The sequence below is a fragment of the Cebidichthys violaceus genome, unplaced genomic scaffold, assembly GCF_023349555.1.
Source record: "Cebidichthys violaceus isolate CVI_PGR_0920_01 unplaced genomic scaffold, fCebVio1.0.p SCAF_36, whole genome shotgun sequence".
Taxonomy (NCBI): domain Eukaryota; kingdom Metazoa; phylum Chordata; class Actinopteri; order Perciformes; family Stichaeidae; genus Cebidichthys; species Cebidichthys violaceus.
Window position 1 is genome coordinate 2,059,807 of NW_027176550.1, and position 18,869 is coordinate 2,078,675.

The window sequence follows — 18,869 nt, forward strand, 5'->3', positions numbered from 1 at the left end:
TCTCTGGTTCTCTCTGAGTCTCTCTGAGTCTCTCTGGTTCTCTCTGGTTCTCTCTGGTTCTCTCCTCGTCACTTGGACTCGTCCCAGCTGACGTCTGCACTCATTTGTCTTCCTTTGACTTTTGTTTTCCTCTCCTCTCCTTTATGCTCACATGTACTTCTACATCACTGACACAGACACACGCCACATCTGATTCTTTGCTTTCATACAGTAAATATGTTCGATTCTCTGTCCTCCGCTGTGAGCACATCAGCATCTGTTATGACCTAAGAGCCGGGTTACCACAAATGACACGTCAACACATCTATAATGAAACATTTTACTGATGATATTAGTCTTTAGTTCAAATTGTAATGCCCTGGTGGTTTTCAAATTCTTTGAGATTTGAGTGTTTTCTCAACAATGAAGAGACAGACAGGAAACGGGGGGGGGGGGGGGGGTATGACATGCAACACAAATGTTTGGAATCAAACCGGAGACGTTTCCATCATGTGTGTAAAAAACTAAACCATTTGGCCACAAAGGTGCTCCATGTTTGAGTATTTCCTGACACCAATTTAGCACAGATGTCCTTTATGATATATCACCTCTAACACCTGCAGTAATTAACAAATACATTATGTTTCACACACACACACACACACACACACACGCACACACACACACACACACACACACACACACACACTCAGCCTGTGTACTTTTGTGGTATTGAGTAACAGGCTGAGAAGCGGATGTGACTGAGCTCCACCTGCAGCTGCTACACAGCGAGCGGTTTGAAGATGGCAAAGATTCAGGTCAGACATGCTTCGTTACACATTTCTGCAAACAACGTCTTTCTGCAGACAGACTTCAGTATCAGTCAGTCAGTCACTCAGTCAGACAGTCAGGCAGACAGACAGTCAGTCAGTCAGTCAGGCAGACAGACAGTCAGTCACTCAGTCAGTCAGTCAGTCAGGCAGGCAGGCAGACAGACAGTCAGTCAGTCAGTCAGTCAGATAGTCAGTCAGGCAGTCAGGCAGACAGTCAGTCAGTCAGTCAGTCAGTCAGACAGTCAGTCAGGCAGTCAGTCAGTCAGTCCGCCAGTCATTCAGATAGTCAGGCAGACAGTCAGTCAGTCAGTCAGTCAGTCAGTCAGTCAGACAGACAGACAGACAGTCAGTCAGTCAGTCAGTCAGTCAGTCAGTCAGACAGACAGTCAGTCAGTCAGACAGTCAGTCAGTCAGTCAGTCAGACAGTCAGACAGACAGACAGTCAGTCAGTCAGTCTACTTACCTGTAATGAACGTCTATCAGACGTGATGGAAGCTTCTGTTTCTGCCACCAGAATGAATGGATCTTACTTATTGAAGATAAATAGAGAACACAAATGAGGAAGAGAGGGACGTACAACGACGAGACACTGCATGGTGTCATTGTGATTACCAGCAGCACAAAAACCGGCCTTTCATCACGGTGTGTTCATGGATAAAAAGAACAGTAGGCCAGACATATTGGACATACTTCAGCACAGTTTAGATGTACTAGTAGGCCTGGCAGCACCATAGTCCTGGACATTGATTAAGTTATTTAAATTATTACAGAGACTACTTTGACAATAATTTACGATATTAACAAAGAACATTTTGTCACTGGACGGGTTGATTATAGCAGAGTAAAGCAATATTAATTGATACTAAATAACATTTCCAGGAAGCAATCCAGCACTCGAGGTAATCAGATTCTCCGTCAAGATAATAATGTTCATTGATCGGTGCTAAAATGTTTTATGATCACTGCTGCAATGTAACTGTGAAAGATATAAAAACAATGTAAGTCATATTTTATCTGCGAGAGATTAGTCACAACACAGACGTTTGTTTTACACCTGCAATAACTGCACAACATTAGAACTGCTGACCGTCATATTTAGCATTATCTTTTCATGCTTTATGTTATATTACGGCTGTTTTCTACAGGATGCTGAAACTAAACGCATGATCAAACTGTGCAGACTTCTAGTTTGATTATCACTGAATAAAAGTGAAACTTTCAGAGCAGACATGATTTTAACATAAGAGGTTTCCTTTAAATGCAGATGTGCTCCTACTTCACTGACGTTGATATCTTCACGTAATAGTGCAGCTCATGTTAACTCTCCATAAACGTAATGATTCTCCTCAACAAACAGCCCAAAACTATGTTCTTTTCAGTAGTAGTTCATGTTTTCAAATCTCTGCAAAGGGATTTTCTACCTGTAGTGAATAAAAAGAGTGAATTTTGATATTCTGCTGTAAAACATGAAAAACGTTGAGATCAGTGCCTTATTTATACTTATAATAAAAATGAACAGTTATTATTTAAACAAAGAGAGACAACTTAAATAAGAGAGAAGACGTTTACAGCATGAAGCTGAACAGTCAGTAGAATTATATAAATGATATTAAAATATTAGACTGAAGTTTCATTTACATTTACTTTATTCATTAGTTTGAATGTTGTTTTTCTGGCAAACAGCAGGAAACTCTGACCGTTTATAAAGTTCACTGTTTTCTGTGGAGAATCTCCTGCTTTGATTGTGTTTCTCTCAACATATTAATTCATCATCACAACATGTGCATGGTACTTATTGTAGTAGAAACTAGTAACCACTAAATCATCATCATCAGTGTGTGTATGTTGACATATTTAGTGTCTGATTAAGATGTTTAACAGTATCAGGAGTACTGCGTAGTATTTGTTCACTGATATAAAGCGCTCACTGATGAGGAAGGTTGGTGGTGAAAATACGAGGAAAGGAAGAGGAAGCTGCATCAAGTGAAGTGCGGGAACTTTTAGATGTTTCTGCAAATTAAAAGGAGAATGGAGAAGAAGTCAAAAACAGAATGTAACTTTATTAGATTAATTTCACCGTGAGTGCTGATAAATAAAAGGCTTTGTGCACCACAAACATTCACATTACATTCACCTCAATTACATAAATAAAAGATTCATGAATAAAAGATTCATGAATAAAAGATTCATGAATAAAAGATACATAAATAAAAGTATAGTATAACTATATCATAGCCTGCAGACACAAAGAGAGAAAACAAGTTTATATTGAAACATGTTTTAAATCTTAAAGATTCCTCCCAGACTTGTTTAAGACAATTCAAAATATTCTGCTTGAAATAATAATTTGTGTTTGATTCTTTTTTTTTTACCATCAACATGTTTGATAACCTTCATTGTTGTTGCTTTTAATTAACTGCCCTCATTTAAATATATGAATATGCAAGTGTAGTTAATTAATGAAGTCCAGTACTCACTCATCACCATTACATCTGTTTTATTTAATCAGAAATCAAACTATAAAAACAACAATTAGAGAGCACAGTTTGAGAACTCAGTGTTAATATTTCTCACTTAAAAACAGCAAATTGATGTTTTTACATTTCTATTTACTACAAATTGAACAAACGTCAGTTAGTGGTGCTTTCATGACGTCGGACAGCGCCAGGCTAGCTGTCCCCTCTGTTTCCAGTCATTATGCTAAGCTAAGCTAAGCTAAATCTTATCGTCCGCTCGCTGTATGTTTAAGCAAATAACTTTCCAAAACTGCAAACACTTGCTTAAAGTGCTGAAACACGTGGATACTTCTACCTTCAATGGCCTCACACCACTTTGTTTTGCTGATACGCTTAATACCTCTGGCAGGAGTTGAAATGCAGTACTTTTACTTGTAGTGTAGTAACCTATGTTGAATTGGTACTTTTACTCAGCGATGTGAATGGTTGTGTGAGCTGTTGTCTGCTCTGTGTGTATTCACATGCTTTAACCAGCTGTATTACTACTAGTACTCTGGTTTTATCTGTATACTTCTACTTTAACTTTAACTCCTTTACATCTCGCCTATTGGACAGCCTCAGTTCATTAGTGAGTCACAAGTGGAGTTTTATTTTGAAACGAGGGCGGAAGTGGTCGTAACGCGCTCCGTGGCTGGTACTTCTGTCGACACGCAGCGCGAGCAGAGACACACGGAGCTCACAGCTCGTCCGTCTCTACCGGACTCCATCAGCAGGACTTCTATTTGTTCATGCAAACATCTGTTGATGTATATGAATATGAAATATGATGCTGCGTTCACTGTGACGGAGACGAGGCCAGCCTTAGAATAAACTCCTCGAGCTGAAGTCCGGAGCAGCGAAGGTAAGCTGCGATATATCAACTATCAGACAAGTTTATAGTGACATGAAGAAACACACTTCCTGAAAGAAGTATTGTTTCAGAGAGAGATCAGAGATGTTCCTCTTTCTCTCTCTGTCTCTCTCTCTCTCTCTCTCTCTCTCTCTGTCTCTCTCTCTCTGTCTCTCTCTCTCTCTCTCTCTCTGTCTCTCTCTCTCTGTCTCTCTGTCTCTCTCTTTCTCTGTCTCTCTCTGTCTCTCTCTCTCTGTCTCTCTCTCTCTGTCTCTCTCTCTCTCTCTCTCTCTCTCTCTCTCTCTCTCTCTCTCTCTGTCTCTCTCTTTCTCTGTCTCTCTCTTTCTCTGTCTCTGTCTCTCTGTCTCTCTCTGTCTCTCTCTGTCTCTCTGGGGAAGTGGTTTTGGTGTAACACGGAGGGTTAGAGGAGGTATACTTCAGTTATGATCATAATTTTCATAATTGAAGTATATATATATATATCATAACTGAAGTATTTCATAACTGAAGTATATATATATATATCATAACTGAAGTATTTCATAATTGAAGCATATATATATATATATATATATATATATATATCATAACTGAAGTATTTCATAACTGAAGTATATATATATATCTATCATAACTGAAGTATTTCATAACTGAAGTATATATATATCATAACTGAAGTATTTCATAACTGAAGTATATATCTATCTTAACTGAAGTATTTCATAACTGAAGTATATATATATCATAACTGAAGTATTTCATAACTGAAGTATTTCATAACTGAAGTATATATATATCATAACTGAAGTATTTCATAACTGAAATATTTCATAACTGATGTATATATCTATCATAACTGAAGTATATCATAACTGAAGTATATATATATCATAACTGAAGTATATATATATCATAACTGAAGTATATCATAACTGAAGTATATATATATATATCATAACTGAAGTATGTATATATCATAACTGAAGTATATCATAACTGAAGTATATATATATATATCATAACTGAAGTATATATATATCATAACTGAAGTATATCATAACTGAAGTATATATATATATATCATAACTGAAGTATATCATAACTGAAGTATATCATAACTGAAGTATATATATATATCATAACTGAAGTATATCATAACTGAAGTATATATATATCATAACTGAAGTATATATATATCATAACTGAAGTATATATATATCATAACTGAAGTATATCATAACTGAAGTATATCATAACTGAAGTATTTATATATATCATAACTGAAGTATATATATATATCATAACTGAAGTATGTATATATCATAACTGAAGTATATCATAACTGAAGTATATATATATCATAACTGAAGTATATCATAACTGAAGTATATCATAACTGAAGTATATATATATCATAACTGAAGTATATCATAACTGAAGTATATATATATCATAACTGAAGTATTTCATAACTGAAGTATATATATATCATAACTGAAGTATATCATAACTGAAGTATATATATATCTATCATAACTAATAATACGTTTGATTTTGGTGTCTTTTCTTGTCTTTAATGTCATAAAGTAGTTTAATAACAGTTGTTAAAGGTCTTTTGTTCTGTTTTTCACATTCGTTTGATATTTCATAAAGTACATGATAACATGACATCATCAGCTCATGAACACATTATTAGAATAATCATTGCTGCTCCACATAAATCACTGTTTAGTCATTTTTCAGATATATTCAGATTTGACGTTAAAATCCCACGATGACCTTAGAATATGATGCAATAACATTTATACAACGTTAAAACTAGCTCCACCGTGACCAACGATTACAGTGAAATACCGTAAAACACAGTGATCAACAATCAGGTGATATAATATGTAACATTGTAACAGGAGAACTCTTCCTCTTTCATTTGATCATGATGTTTGCAGACATGTTCAACGCATCGTGTTCTTCATGTTCCTTAAGGACTGAGCTGTAGAACGTCAGCTCAGTCGTTCTACAGCTCAGTCGTTCTACAGCTCAGTCGTTCTACAGCTCAGTTGTTCTACAGCTCAGTCGTTCTACAGCTCAGTCGTTCTACAGCTCAGTCGTTCTACAGCTCAGTCGTTCTACAGCGTCAATGCCAAGCGCTGCACTGCAAAAGTGAAACATTTAAATGCAGATGATTATCTGTGGTGATATGAACCACAAGGTATCTTCAAAATCAACTTCCTCTCATCCTCCACACACACACACACACACACACACACACACACAAACACACACACACACACACACACACACACACACACACACACACACACACTCACATTAATCACATTAATCACATTAATTCGTTGTTATTTAACAGAAATGTTAAGAAGTCTTTGCTTTCAGCTTCATAAATGTGAATATTTGCATCTTTTCTTTGTCGTCTCTGATCGAGCGCTGAACATCTTTTGTTGTTGAGTTGACTGTTGGATCAAATGTGACGACTTTCTGCAAAAACAATTAAAGAAAACAATTGTCTGGTTAATTGATAATGAGAGAAACACAAAACTCAACATGAAGTAACTGTTGACATCGTTGTTGTTTTTCAGTAGAACTGTGAAATAAGACATTTCATACATTGTTTGTACCACAATTATTATTGATAGAAACAATCATTGTCACGTCCATCATGAATGAAGATCATAGTTGTCTGCATATACTCAGTATATATGTATATATATACGTATATATATATATATATATATATATACGTATATATATATATATATACGTATATATACGTATATATATATACGTATATACGTATATATATATATATGTATATATGTATATATATATGTATACATATATACGTATATATATATGTATACATATATACATGTATATATATACGTATATATATATACGTATATATATATATATATATATATGTATATATATATACGTATACATATATACGTATATATATATATATATACGTATACATATGTATATATATACATATATATATATACATGTATATATATACATATATATATATACGTATATATATATACATATATATATATACGTATATATATATATGTATATATATATATATATATATATATATAGTCAGTGTGATGCATGTTGTATAAAGTAAATTCATTATAATTCAAATATCTTTAAAGTAGATTAGAGATGCAGGAAAACCTCTCGTCATAGTTCCAACTTGAACAAAGAACATTTTTCTTAGCGACGTTATTGACGATGTCTGCAGATGTAGAACCTGAGGGACGAGACGTTGCTACTGGAAGCTCTCTGCTTTCTATTTGCAGTCCGAGTTGTACCGAGCGATCGCGTCAGAACTTTGGCTCCATGCAGGTAAACGGTCCGTGTGGAGAGCAGAAGAGGCGGAGTCAAACGTACGTCACGTGACAACAGGAGTACATCGGGAAAGAACTCTGCAGACAACTTCCTCTACCTCGTTTAGATCAGAAGGTCCTCAAAGTTGAATGCACTGATAGTTGAACGCAACGTTACTTTCTGATACCTGGAGAACACTAGAAATATGTCTGTTGCCCTCAGAGGCTTGTTGTCGTCAGACGGACAGACGCTGGGTTCTAATATTTAATATTTCATCTACTGAGCATGGACTCATACGTTGTAATCTCTACCACTGTTTTCTTCCAAAGCCTCACCATATGTCTGGAGACTGTAATGACCGTAAAAACTGGAAATGCACATTTCTATATTTATGGTTCTTAAGATCCGGCCCTTAATTAACATAAAGTCAGAGTCAAAAGGAGAACTGAGCCCAAACCAACCCTGACCCTTAATATGTTCATTAATATTCCCTCCTCTGTTCTGGACTTCATGGTTGACTCATGGTTGATGGTTGATGGCGTCCCGTCATGTTTGTAACCTCTGTCATTAAACGCTGACTGAAGCAGAAGTTACACATCAAAGATGAAATATAGAAAAAGTCCCCGCGGTCATGCAGGGACAGCTTGCTGTACTAAAACTGTATCTGATTTCCTCTTTATTATTTCTGCACTCAAACACAGTCAGGAGTTGAGACTGGACGAGGCTGTTTCATGTCTTATGAATCAAAGTGCATTCATTTAAATCAAGATTACAGTGAAATGTGTGTGACAATAAGTTAATAAATCACAACAATGTTTGATGTTAATAGACCAGAAGAGCCTTTATTAAATGACGTACACTCACTTTATTTATAATTCATAATGTTTGAACACCATCAGGTACAACATGTCAGTTAGACTTCATGTTCACATTGTAGTAATTAATACTTCCTTAATTAACCGACAGTGATCTTAGTCTGTGGTTTAATTCAGCGCTTCCTAACCTTTATTAGTCTGGTTAAACGTCGACAGTCCAAAGTACCGCGTCATTGACACCACCCTAATGTGTAACATGGTCATTTGAATTCATGTATTGATCAAACTGAAACTCCGGTGGCCGACGAGGAAACGTAAAAAAGGCAATTGTTCCTCTTTAGAGTGTCCGTTCAGGGCTCCTGTAGAAACCTGGTGGACTCTGAGGAGGACCGGCTCATTCTGCCAGTAGAAACGCTACACAGTGTCCCTTCAGGTAGTTTACTTTAATAAACCTTCATTCATAAAGAACTGGACTCTGTGAAGAACTCTGAAAGCTGTGAGTTATTACAACAATGATTTAATTAAAATGAAACTGTCAAAGTTGAGTCAGTCAGCGTACCCATTCACCCATTTGATTGTCGTTACATATTTTGGTATTAATCAATTATTAATCTATGCAACAAGCTCATGTTTATTCATTCTTTTATGTTTATTCATTCTTAGGTTTGGTCTGAGTCAACTAAGGTTTCTTTACTGGATCAGTTGTTCTTCACGCTGAATGACTTATTTCCAAGAAAGTAATAAACATGTAAACACAGGATTCTTTGTGGAGAAACGCTATTGATTAATCAACAAAATCATATGAATGTGAGTTGACAATAGTTTTAGATATAGACTAATTCCATAATTCCTATTTTGTTAAATTATCTCCCTGGTGACTGCAAAAGTACCATCTGGTTAAATTTACAGTAAATGTCTGTAATGTTGAGAGGTTTGTCTTCTACCCTCACACAGATGGAAGTGGCTTCATGTTAGGAGATGTGTGTGTATACTGAGATGTGTGTATACTGAGATGTGTGGTATACTGAGATGTGTGGTATACTGAGATGTGTGTATACTGAGATGTGTGGTATACTGAGATGTGTGGTATACTGAGATGTGTGTGTATACTGAGATGTGTGTATACTGAGATGTGTGTATATACTGAGATGTGTGTGTATACTGAGATGTGTGTGTATACTGAGATGTGTGGTATACTGAGATGTGTGTGTATACTGAAATGTGTGTATACTGAGATGTGTGTATACTGAGATGTGTGGTATACTGAGATGTGTGTGTATACTGAGATGTGTGTATACTGAGATGTGTGTGTATACTGAGATGTGTGTATACTGAGATGTGTGTGTATACTGAGATGTGTGTATACTGAGATGTGTGTATACTGAGATGTGTGTGTATACTGTGATGTGTGGTATACTGAGATGTGTGTATACTGAGATGTGTGTGTATACTGACATGTGTGGTATACTGAGATGTGTGTGTATACTGACATGTGTGGTATACTGAGATGTGTGTGTATACTGAGATGTGTGTGTATACTGAGATGTGTGTATACTGAGATGTGTGTGTATACTGAGATGTGTGTGTATACTGAGATGTGTGTATACTGAGGTGTGTGGTATACTGAGATGTGTGTGTATACTGAGGTGTGTGGTATACTGAGATGTGTGTATACTGAGATGTGTGTATACTGAGGTGTGTGTATACTGTGGTGTGTGGTATACTGAGATGTGTGTGTGTATACTGAGATGTGTGTGGTATACTGAGGTGTGTGGTATACTGAGATGTGTGTGTGTATACTGAGATGTGTGTGGTATACTGAGATGTGTGTGTGTATACTGAGGTGTGTGGTATACTGAGATGTGTGTGTGTATACTGAGATGTGTGTGGTATACTGAGATGTGTGGTATACTGAGATGTGTGTGTATACTGAGATGTGTGGTATACTGAGGTGTGTGGTATACTGAGATGTGTGTGTGTATACTGAGATGTGTGTGGTATACTGAGATGTGTGTGTGTATACTGAGGTGTGTGATATACTGAGATGTGTGTGTATACTGAGATGTGTGTGTATACTGAGATGTGTGTATACTGAGGTGTGTGTATACTGTGGTGTGTGGTATACTGAGATGTGTGTGTGTATACTGAGATGTGTGTGGTATACTGAGGTGTGTGGTATACTGAGATGTGTGTGTGTATACTGAGATGTGTGTGGTATACTGAGATGTGTGTGTGTATACTGAGGTGTGTGGTATACTGAGATGTGTGTGTGTATACTGAGATGTGTGTGGTATACTGAGATGTGTGGTATACTGAGATGTGTGTGTATACTGAGATGTGTGGTATACTGAGGTGTGTGGTATACTGAGATGTGTGGTATACTGAGATGTGTGGTATACTGAGATGTGTGTGTATACTGAGATGTGTGTGGTATACTGAGGTGTGTGGTATACTGAGATGTGTGTGTGTATACTGAGATGTGTGTGGTATACTGAGATGTGTGTGTGTATACTGAGGTGTGTGATATACTGAGATGTGTGTGTATACTGAGATGTGTGTGTATACTGAGATGTGTGTATACTGAGATGTGTGTATACTGAGATGTGTGTGGTATACTGAGATGTGTGGTATACTGAGATGTGTGTATACTGAGGTGTGTGTATACTGTGGTGTGTGGTATACTGAGATGTGTGTGTGTATATTGAGATGTGTGTATACTGAGATGTGTGTATACTGAGATGTGTGTGTATACTGAGATGTGTGTGTATACTGAGATGTGTGTATACTGAGGTGTGTGGTATACTGAGATGTGTGTGTATACTGAGATGTGTGGTATACTGAGATGTGTGTGTATACTGAGATGTGTGTATACTGAGGTGTGTGTATACTGAGATGTGTCTGTATACTGAGATGTGTGTATACTGAGGTGTGTGGTATACTGAGATGTGTGTGTATACTGAGATGTGTGTGTATACTGAGATGTGTGTGTATACTGAGATGTGTGTATACTGAGATGTGTGTATACTGAGATGTGTCTGTATACTGAGATGTGTCTGTATACTGAGATGTGTGTATACTGAGGTGTGTGGTATACTGAGATGTGTGTGTATACTGAGATGTGTGGTATACTGAGATGTGTGTGTATACTGAGATGTGTGTATACTGAGATGTGTCTGTATACTGAGATGTGTGTATACTGAGGTGTGTGGTATACTGAGATGTGTGTGTATACTGAGATGTGTGGTATACTGAGATGTGTGTGTATACTGAGATGTGTGTATACTGAGGTGTGTGTATACTGAGGTGTGTGTATACTGTGGTGTGTGGTATACTGAGATGTGTGTGTATACTGAGATGTGTGTCTGGTGTGTATTTGCCCCGTGGGTAAAGGAACACAGTGGAAAGATATCCAAAAGTCACACCGACTCACGGTCGCCGCTGTCCTGGGATTCAAATCCTGAGGTTTGGTTTTAATTGGACTTTTCGGTCCTCCATTAGTTTAACTCTTTCAATTGGATTTCCACTAACGATGTGACGACGCCAGCGTTCCCGTCTGTGTCTCTGTAAGGAATCGGTTAGCAAACGAGGAAGTGGCTCTATAAGCCGGCATGTCATTTCCATGTCCTTCATTCATGTCGACAGATATTTAACCCGACCCACATGACCACACGCTGCGATGTTACCAGGAATCGAAGCATTAAGCGTCTGAGTGGAACAACGGACAGTGCTGCTGTTTGTGCTCAGTGTTTATATTCAGTCAACATCCTGTTCCCCTCCATCACAAGCAGGACTTTATGTAAGAAGTGTTTACGGTCCGCTCCGTATCCACCTACACAGTGACTTCAATGAGCTTTTGTACATCCAGTTCATATTTAACTTTCATCATTCTATTTATTCACCTGATGTTATGTTTTGCATCGTTGAACCTCTCAGATTCACTAAGAGATTATCAAGAGATCAAACATTAGTGTCGTCATTTATAGAATAACACACTGTGTGTTGTCTTTGTGTGTTTTGTATATTGTTAGCGTCTCAACTCTCTTGGACAAAGGAAGGTCGCATGTCTCCCAGATATCAGCTGGTTAGGGTTAAAATCAAATCATAAGATATTTAATAACTACAGAAGCAAAACAGTTACAAACCGAATACACTATTAATAACAAAACAACCATGAGAGTGAGGCCTCGTCCGGGTCACGTGACAGACTCTATGTCTGCTCCACGGTCAGGAGGAGGTCTGAAGATGGTCCAGGATTCAGTCCTCTTGTTCTTCCAAAGTCTCTGAAAAGTTCTCTCCTCACAACCATCGATCAGCTCAATGATTGGCTGAAATCCAATAAGCGCCCCCCCCCCCCCCCCCCCCCCGGCTGATAACCCATTGTTCTGGTCAAACACCTCACTCATCCAGCAGGTATCCTTCCCCTGCTGCTGGCACATTCCTCACCCCCCCCCCCCCCCCCCCCCCCCCCCCTATTTTAGGGTAACAACTTCAATATTTCTTTACATATAGGGTGTCAGAAGACAATAAAAACTCAATCTAAAGGAGGAATTTATCGTTCTAATTGTTATTGACATTGTGAAATTGTTCCTCCCTGGATAGAACCCTTGCGGTGGACTCCCCGATCGTCTGTTTGCTGCTTTTCTTCGCTTGCTGAACGCCTCCTGCTCGTCCCGATGGAAGCCACAGGAAAGTACTCGTTCTCTGCAACGACAGACGACGAGCTCAGCTTCAGAAAGGGCGACATACTAAAGGTCAGAGGACGACTCTCTTCTCAATGTGCCTTCAAAGTCTCTTTCGTGCAACATCTCGTTTCTTTACTTCCTCTGATCAGATTTTAAGCCTACAAGACAACTGGTACAAAGCGGAGATGAACGGACAGGAAGGATTCATTCCTGAGAACTACATCGAGTTGCAGAGCCCGAGGTTAGAGACTTAAAACAAGCAGCGCACCTGGAAGGGAATTAGTTCTCTTATTTGGGATGACGTCCACTTCATAGACATCGTGTGTTATCAACATCAGGTAAGCGGCAGCATTAAATCCTCTCTGTGTTCATGTGTTCAGCTGGTTTCAGGAGAACGCCAGTCGCAGCGCCGCAGAGGAAATCCTCCGGTGCAAAGACGTGGGAGACTTCGTGATCCGAGGATGCCAGAGCTCCCCGGGAGACTTCTCCATCTCCGTCAAGTGAGTGAAGATCTGAACAAAAAGCTTCTGTTTTTGCTGTAAATCCACATCCGTCAGTTCAGTTCAGGTCCAGATGAAATACGTTGTCTTTGTCTCCAGAAGGTTTCTGTGACAGAACAAACTTCCTCGTCTTTGACCCGACTTCTTATCAGTTAATGTGTAACTAGCTGGTGCGCTAGCTGCTGTTAGCATTGGGTATAATCTGATGTGGCCACAGATGTGCCATTCAACAAAAGGTTCAAATGGATTCATGCATTAGATCAACTACCAGAATCCTGTTCAGTCGTCTGAGCTTTAAGTTTTATTGCCCCACAAGCAGCGAGGTCAGGTTTAAATGATACCTGATAACTAAGTCTCTCTTTTGATTGGATGATTTTTTGTAAGCTTTGCTGAGTGCAGGATGAGTCGTTAAACATTTGAGACCGAAGAGAAAAGACAGGGATTTCATGTAAAAATACTGATGCTGATTTTTTAAATATATGGTATTACCACAGGTACGCAGGATTAAAACCACATATTCAAATAGTATGCATGTTATTACTTATGTAGTTGTTGATTTGGTGTTTTTTAACACATAAAGGTGTGATTTGTCTGGTAAAAGATGAGTTACACTTGGTGGCCTGATTTAACCGTCAGAAACAGTAAACCAATGTTTTTCCTCTTCGCCCATCAATATATATAAAAGACGTCAACTCTGACTCATCATGTCGCCCTCGCAGCTTCTCTGATGTTCTGCAAACTCTGCAAGGCTTCTTATATTTAGAAGCAGGAGGTTTCAGGAAGTTACAGGAGGCTGCAGCTGCAGCGACGCAGTAAACAAGTCAGAGGTGGAGTTCAGTTGGTTTACTTCAGAGGGTGCATCCTTCAGACCACCAGGGAAAACATTCAGCTTTCTGCTACTCTGCTCTCTACTCGCCTCCACCACGGCCTCCAGGGTCTGACTTATTCCTCTCTAGTTCAGCCTGATGATGTAGTGCTGTACAGTGACCAGCAGAGGACGACCCAGCCGAGGACATCCGTCAGGAATGATGCAGCATGAGGAGTCAATCAATCCATTAATCAATCAATGAATTCAATCAATCAATCATGTTCAAAGTGCTCACAGATGATTGACAGGTGAAAAGTGTGGACAGGAAAACAACAAAAAACATAATTCAATAAAAATGTAATAAAATAGAAATAAAAAATACAATAACAGTAATATTAGTCAAAAACATTGTTCAGGTAGTTGTTCAGGTAGTTGTTCAGTTAGTTGTTCAGGTAGTTGTTCAGTTAGTTGTTCAGGTAGTTGATCAGTTAGTTGTTCAGGTAGTTGTTCAGTTAGTTGTTCAGGTAGTTGTTCAGTTAGTTGTTCAGTTAGTTGTTCAGGTAGTTGTTCAGTTAGTTGTTCAGGTAGTTGTTCAGTTAGTTGTTCAGTTAGTTGTTCAGGTAGTTGTTCAGTTAGTTGTTCAGGTAGTTGTTCAGGTAGTTGTTCAGTTAGTTGTTCAGGTAGTTGTTCAGTTAGTTGTTCAGGTAGTTGATCAGTTAGTTGTTCAGGTAGTTGTTCAGGTAGTTGATCAGGTAGTTGTTCAGTTAGTTGTTCAGGTAGTTGTTCAGTTAGTTGTTCAGGTAGTTGTTCAGTTAGTTGTTCAGGTAGTTGATCAGTTAGTTGTTCAGGTAGTTGTTCAGTTAGTTGTTCAGGTAGTTGTTCAGTTAGTTGTTCAGGTAGTTGTTCAGGTAGTTGTTCAGTTAGTTGTTCAGGTAGTTGTTCAGGTAGTTGTTCAGGTCCAGCTAATATTAACATTTGAACAACACCTGCTTTTATCCTCCCTCAGGCACGAGAGTGACGTTCAGCACTTCAAAGTGATGAAAGACAACAAAGGCCATTACTTCCTGTGGTCGGAGAAGTTCACCTCCCTAAACCGTCTGGTGGAGTTCTACAAGTCCACCTCCATCTCCAAAACCAGGGAGATCTACCTCAACGACGGCAGCTCGGACAGTCGGAGCTCCTCCGTCGTCCAGTCGGTACGTTGTTCAACGCGGCTGCTTAGTTTCATTTTCTATTAAGCTTCTTAAACGGCGACCTACACATGTGGGTTAGAGTTAAAGATTGTGGTTCAGAACTGGACTAAAGGATTTAGACTTTTACGGTCTGTGCAAACATCAACAAGTTATTCTCTTAGGGGTTGTGTGTGTTTGTGCCGTGATATCATGAGCACGATATCCTTCAAAGGTAGATAAATGATGCAACTGATGCACGATCCATGGCGCTCAATGACGTTATTAATAATTGTCATATTTACACCTTTTATATGTCTTAACTGTTGTGCATCAGCAGTCAAACATTTGGATAAAATCATTAATATTGCTTGGTTTGATTAATTCATTAATTTACTTTTCTATTAAATTATTAATTATTAAATTATTAATGTTATAATTGTTTGCTTCCTCCTTCAGGTGAAGAGGGGCAGTTTACCTGAACAGCGTAACACACCTGCAGCCATCGTTGCTTCAGGGCGCAGATCTTCAGACCAGCCTCACAACCAGCTGGTACGCTTCCTCTTCACCTCTCAGTGTTAGTTATCAGCAAAAATGGAATGTAATGGTCATAACCGTGCTTTTGTTAGTTTATAATCACCTAAAATGAAGTGTTTTTGTCAGCTTAGAAAGAGCCCGTCATATCTTCATATCCTCTTCACTGAGTCTACGGAGTTTCACCGTAATAAAACGGTTCTTATGATATCTCACGTGAAGTCCAGCAACACGTGTCACCCTGACCCTGACCCTGACCCTGACCCTGACCCTGCTCTTCACACGCACACAGTCTTTTCAAAATAAAGTTCTGTCTTCACAGGAAACAGATGACCTGGTTAAGTTTAATAAAGATGGTGAAATACTTAGTTAGGTTTAATAAAGATGGTGAAACAGTTAGTTATGTTTAATAAAGATGGTGAAACAGTTAGTTATGTTTAATAAAGATGGTGAAATAGTTAGTTATGTTTAGTTAAAGAATCCCGCTGTGTCTCTCCACCATATTACGGCTCACATGACGTTTGTCTGTGTCAGTTTACAGTCAGCTGAAGCAGGAACTTGAGGCGTTCTCTCGTCTTTTACAGGCTAAGAAGGTGGGTCTGGAGGAGCGAGCTCACACCATCGGTCACACGGGGAGGAGCAGCCCCGTCCCAACCGCTCAACCCCCCCGCCGCACGTCTGAGACCATGCCCCCCCCCCAGGTCAGCCTCTCTGCTCACGACACACGAGGTCAAACACATTTCATTATATCATATATATATATATATAAGAACCCACATCAAATTACATTCAGACTAAAATGTAATTTAGAATAATATAAAATAAAATGACAAATAATCTCATTTGAAACTAGAACTGGATTTTGTTAAACGATGACATGATTTGAACAAGTCGTCGATTATAAAACTTGAACTTAATTAAATTAATTTAATTTAAATTAACTTGTTTCATCATTTCTGCAGAAATGCATTTTTTTTAATTAGTAGTTAACACCCTCAAATTCCAAAGTATTCCCTCAAATGAGTTTGTGCCCTCAAAATAAAGATGTTATGTGTTTTTACATTAATGAATTAGTTCTATTAAATTACTAGCATTGTCATCTTCACATAGTATTATAGAGCAGAAAGACACAAACATAAAACAAAGAGCAGATTTTATGTTTTACTTTAAATTGAATAAGTTAAGAACACAAAGTATTGAGTCATTGTACACACACTTCTATGTACTAAGATGTATTTTATGACATCATAAAGAAGACCCTGAACTCGTCTTCACCACTGAAGCTTGTTGACCGTCGTGCTTCCCCCGCCCCACAGAGGGCGTCCACGCAGCAGGTGAAGGCGCTGTACGACTTCCACGCGGAGGAAGACGACGAACTCGGCTTCAGCGCCGGCGACATCATCGAGCTGCTGGATCGCTCGGACCCGTCGTGGTGGAAGGGGAGGCTGCGGGGGAGAAGCGGGCTGTTTCCTGCCAACTACACCACGACGCAGCTGTGAGAACACCCCCACCCCCCCCACCACCACCACCACCACCACCACCACCCCCCCCCCCCCCCCCCCCCCCAGCGATGCACTCCCTCCGCCTGCAGACATTCACAGAAATAAACTGACTCATCTAATCTCTGCTCCTCGAGTTCTGAGCACTGAGTCATGTAGTGTTTGCAGATAATATTCAAATGTTTCCTGCAGGAAGAACTCCTACAACCTGCTGCATGTGGCTCAGAGACGCTTCATCGTCCGTATCACCACGCGTCTGAAGCAGGAATCAGTTGATTCAATGCTGGTTGTCTCTTCTGCTGAGGACCGACTGTTGAACCGTTTCTCTCATGTTGTTGCCGTAGTCGTGTTTTATACCACAAAACCTTTTGTATGAAAAATTCAGCAGATTTCTCAAGAAGCCTGAACGCTTGACACAGACGTGTAACTTCCTCGAAATAAAGTCATTGATGAAGAAGAGAGCCTTCTGAGGTAATTCATACGAAGAGAAGACTCCTGAGGACACACTGGTGTCCTGTTCCCTAGATCTTCTGATGCTTTTCTTACTCAAGTGGAACCCTGACATTGATTTATGAAGAGATTTCTGCTCTTATTTTATAAGTCTTGTTCTGCTGCATGAGGGCAGCCAGAGCCTGCCAAAATAAAACCAGAAGTAAGGGAAAGTTAGCCTTCAAAATAAAAGCTGCACTAAAGCCGTTGTCCAAATCAGGCGGCAACCTCTGGTTCTTAAAAGTTCTTCAAAGCTTCACGTGTTAGAGCTGCATTCTCTCTAGTGTCCAGCAGGGGGCGACTCCTCTGGTTGTATAGAAGTCTAGTCTAAAATGACTCTACCTCTCTGTTGATTTATTCCCTCAGTAAACATTGTAAACATGAGTTTATGGTCTCAATCTCTAGTTTACAGTCTTCTTCAATACAGCATGATGTTCATTTAGTACATTATGCTCCATTTAGAGTCAAACACACCATAAAGCAGGGGATGATTTAGGGGCGGGGCTACACACTGATTGCCAGGTCTCTACCAGAGACGTATACGGCGTCTCTACGTCACTCCTCCTCAGTCCAGATATGGTCACTTCCTGTTCAGTGTTTGCAAAAAGCCAAGATGGCGACGGCCAAAATGTCAAACTGAAGGCTTCAGAACTCCACGAACAGATGGGTGACGTCACGACAACTACGTTCACTCCTTAGATGGTTTTCAGGGACTGATGTGCTCTTACCTTCACACCACCACTGAACCAAAAGGTACGTTCCTCATCAAAAACATGTTTATCCAGACGTGACCCTGATAGGAAGTAGCGTTAATACATGTTGTCTGTGCACATAACTGAGTCAACAAGTAAATATGCATCAG

General features: G+C 39.1%; 1 protein-coding gene across 1 annotated transcript; it reads left to right on the forward strand.

Annotated features, from left to right (window-relative positions):
* Positions 1-3,976: 3,976 nt before the first annotated feature.
* On the forward strand, positions 3,977-17,975 carry grap2a (GRB2 related adaptor protein 2a). Its single transcript, XM_068725824.1, has 8 exons — positions 3,977-4,169; positions 12,926-13,077; positions 13,158-13,249; positions 13,389-13,508; positions 15,323-15,512; positions 15,945-16,037; positions 16,604-16,720; positions 17,336-17,975. The coding sequence occupies exons 2-8, from the start codon at positions 13,000-13,002 to the stop codon at positions 17,516-17,518; spliced, it is 873 nt and encodes a 290-aa protein (XP_068581925.1). The 5' UTR covers positions 3,977-4,169; positions 12,926-12,999; the 3' UTR covers positions 17,519-17,975.
* Positions 17,976-18,869: the final 894 nt, after the last annotated feature.

Bases quoted from the DNA above. Each gene is read 5' to 3' on its own strand.
- grap2a (XM_068725824.1), top strand. From the start codon at position 13,000: ATGGAAGCCACAGGAAAGTACTCGTTCTCTGCAACGACAGACGACGAG. The intron at 13,078-13,157 runs GTCAGAGGACGA...TCCTCTGATCAG, and splicing joins GAAAGGGCGACATACTAAAG to ATTTTAAGCCTACAAGACAA. The intron at 13,509-15,322 runs GTGAGTGAAGAT...ATCCTCCCTCAG, and splicing joins GACTTCTCCATCTCCGTCAA to GCACGAGAGTGACGTTCAGC.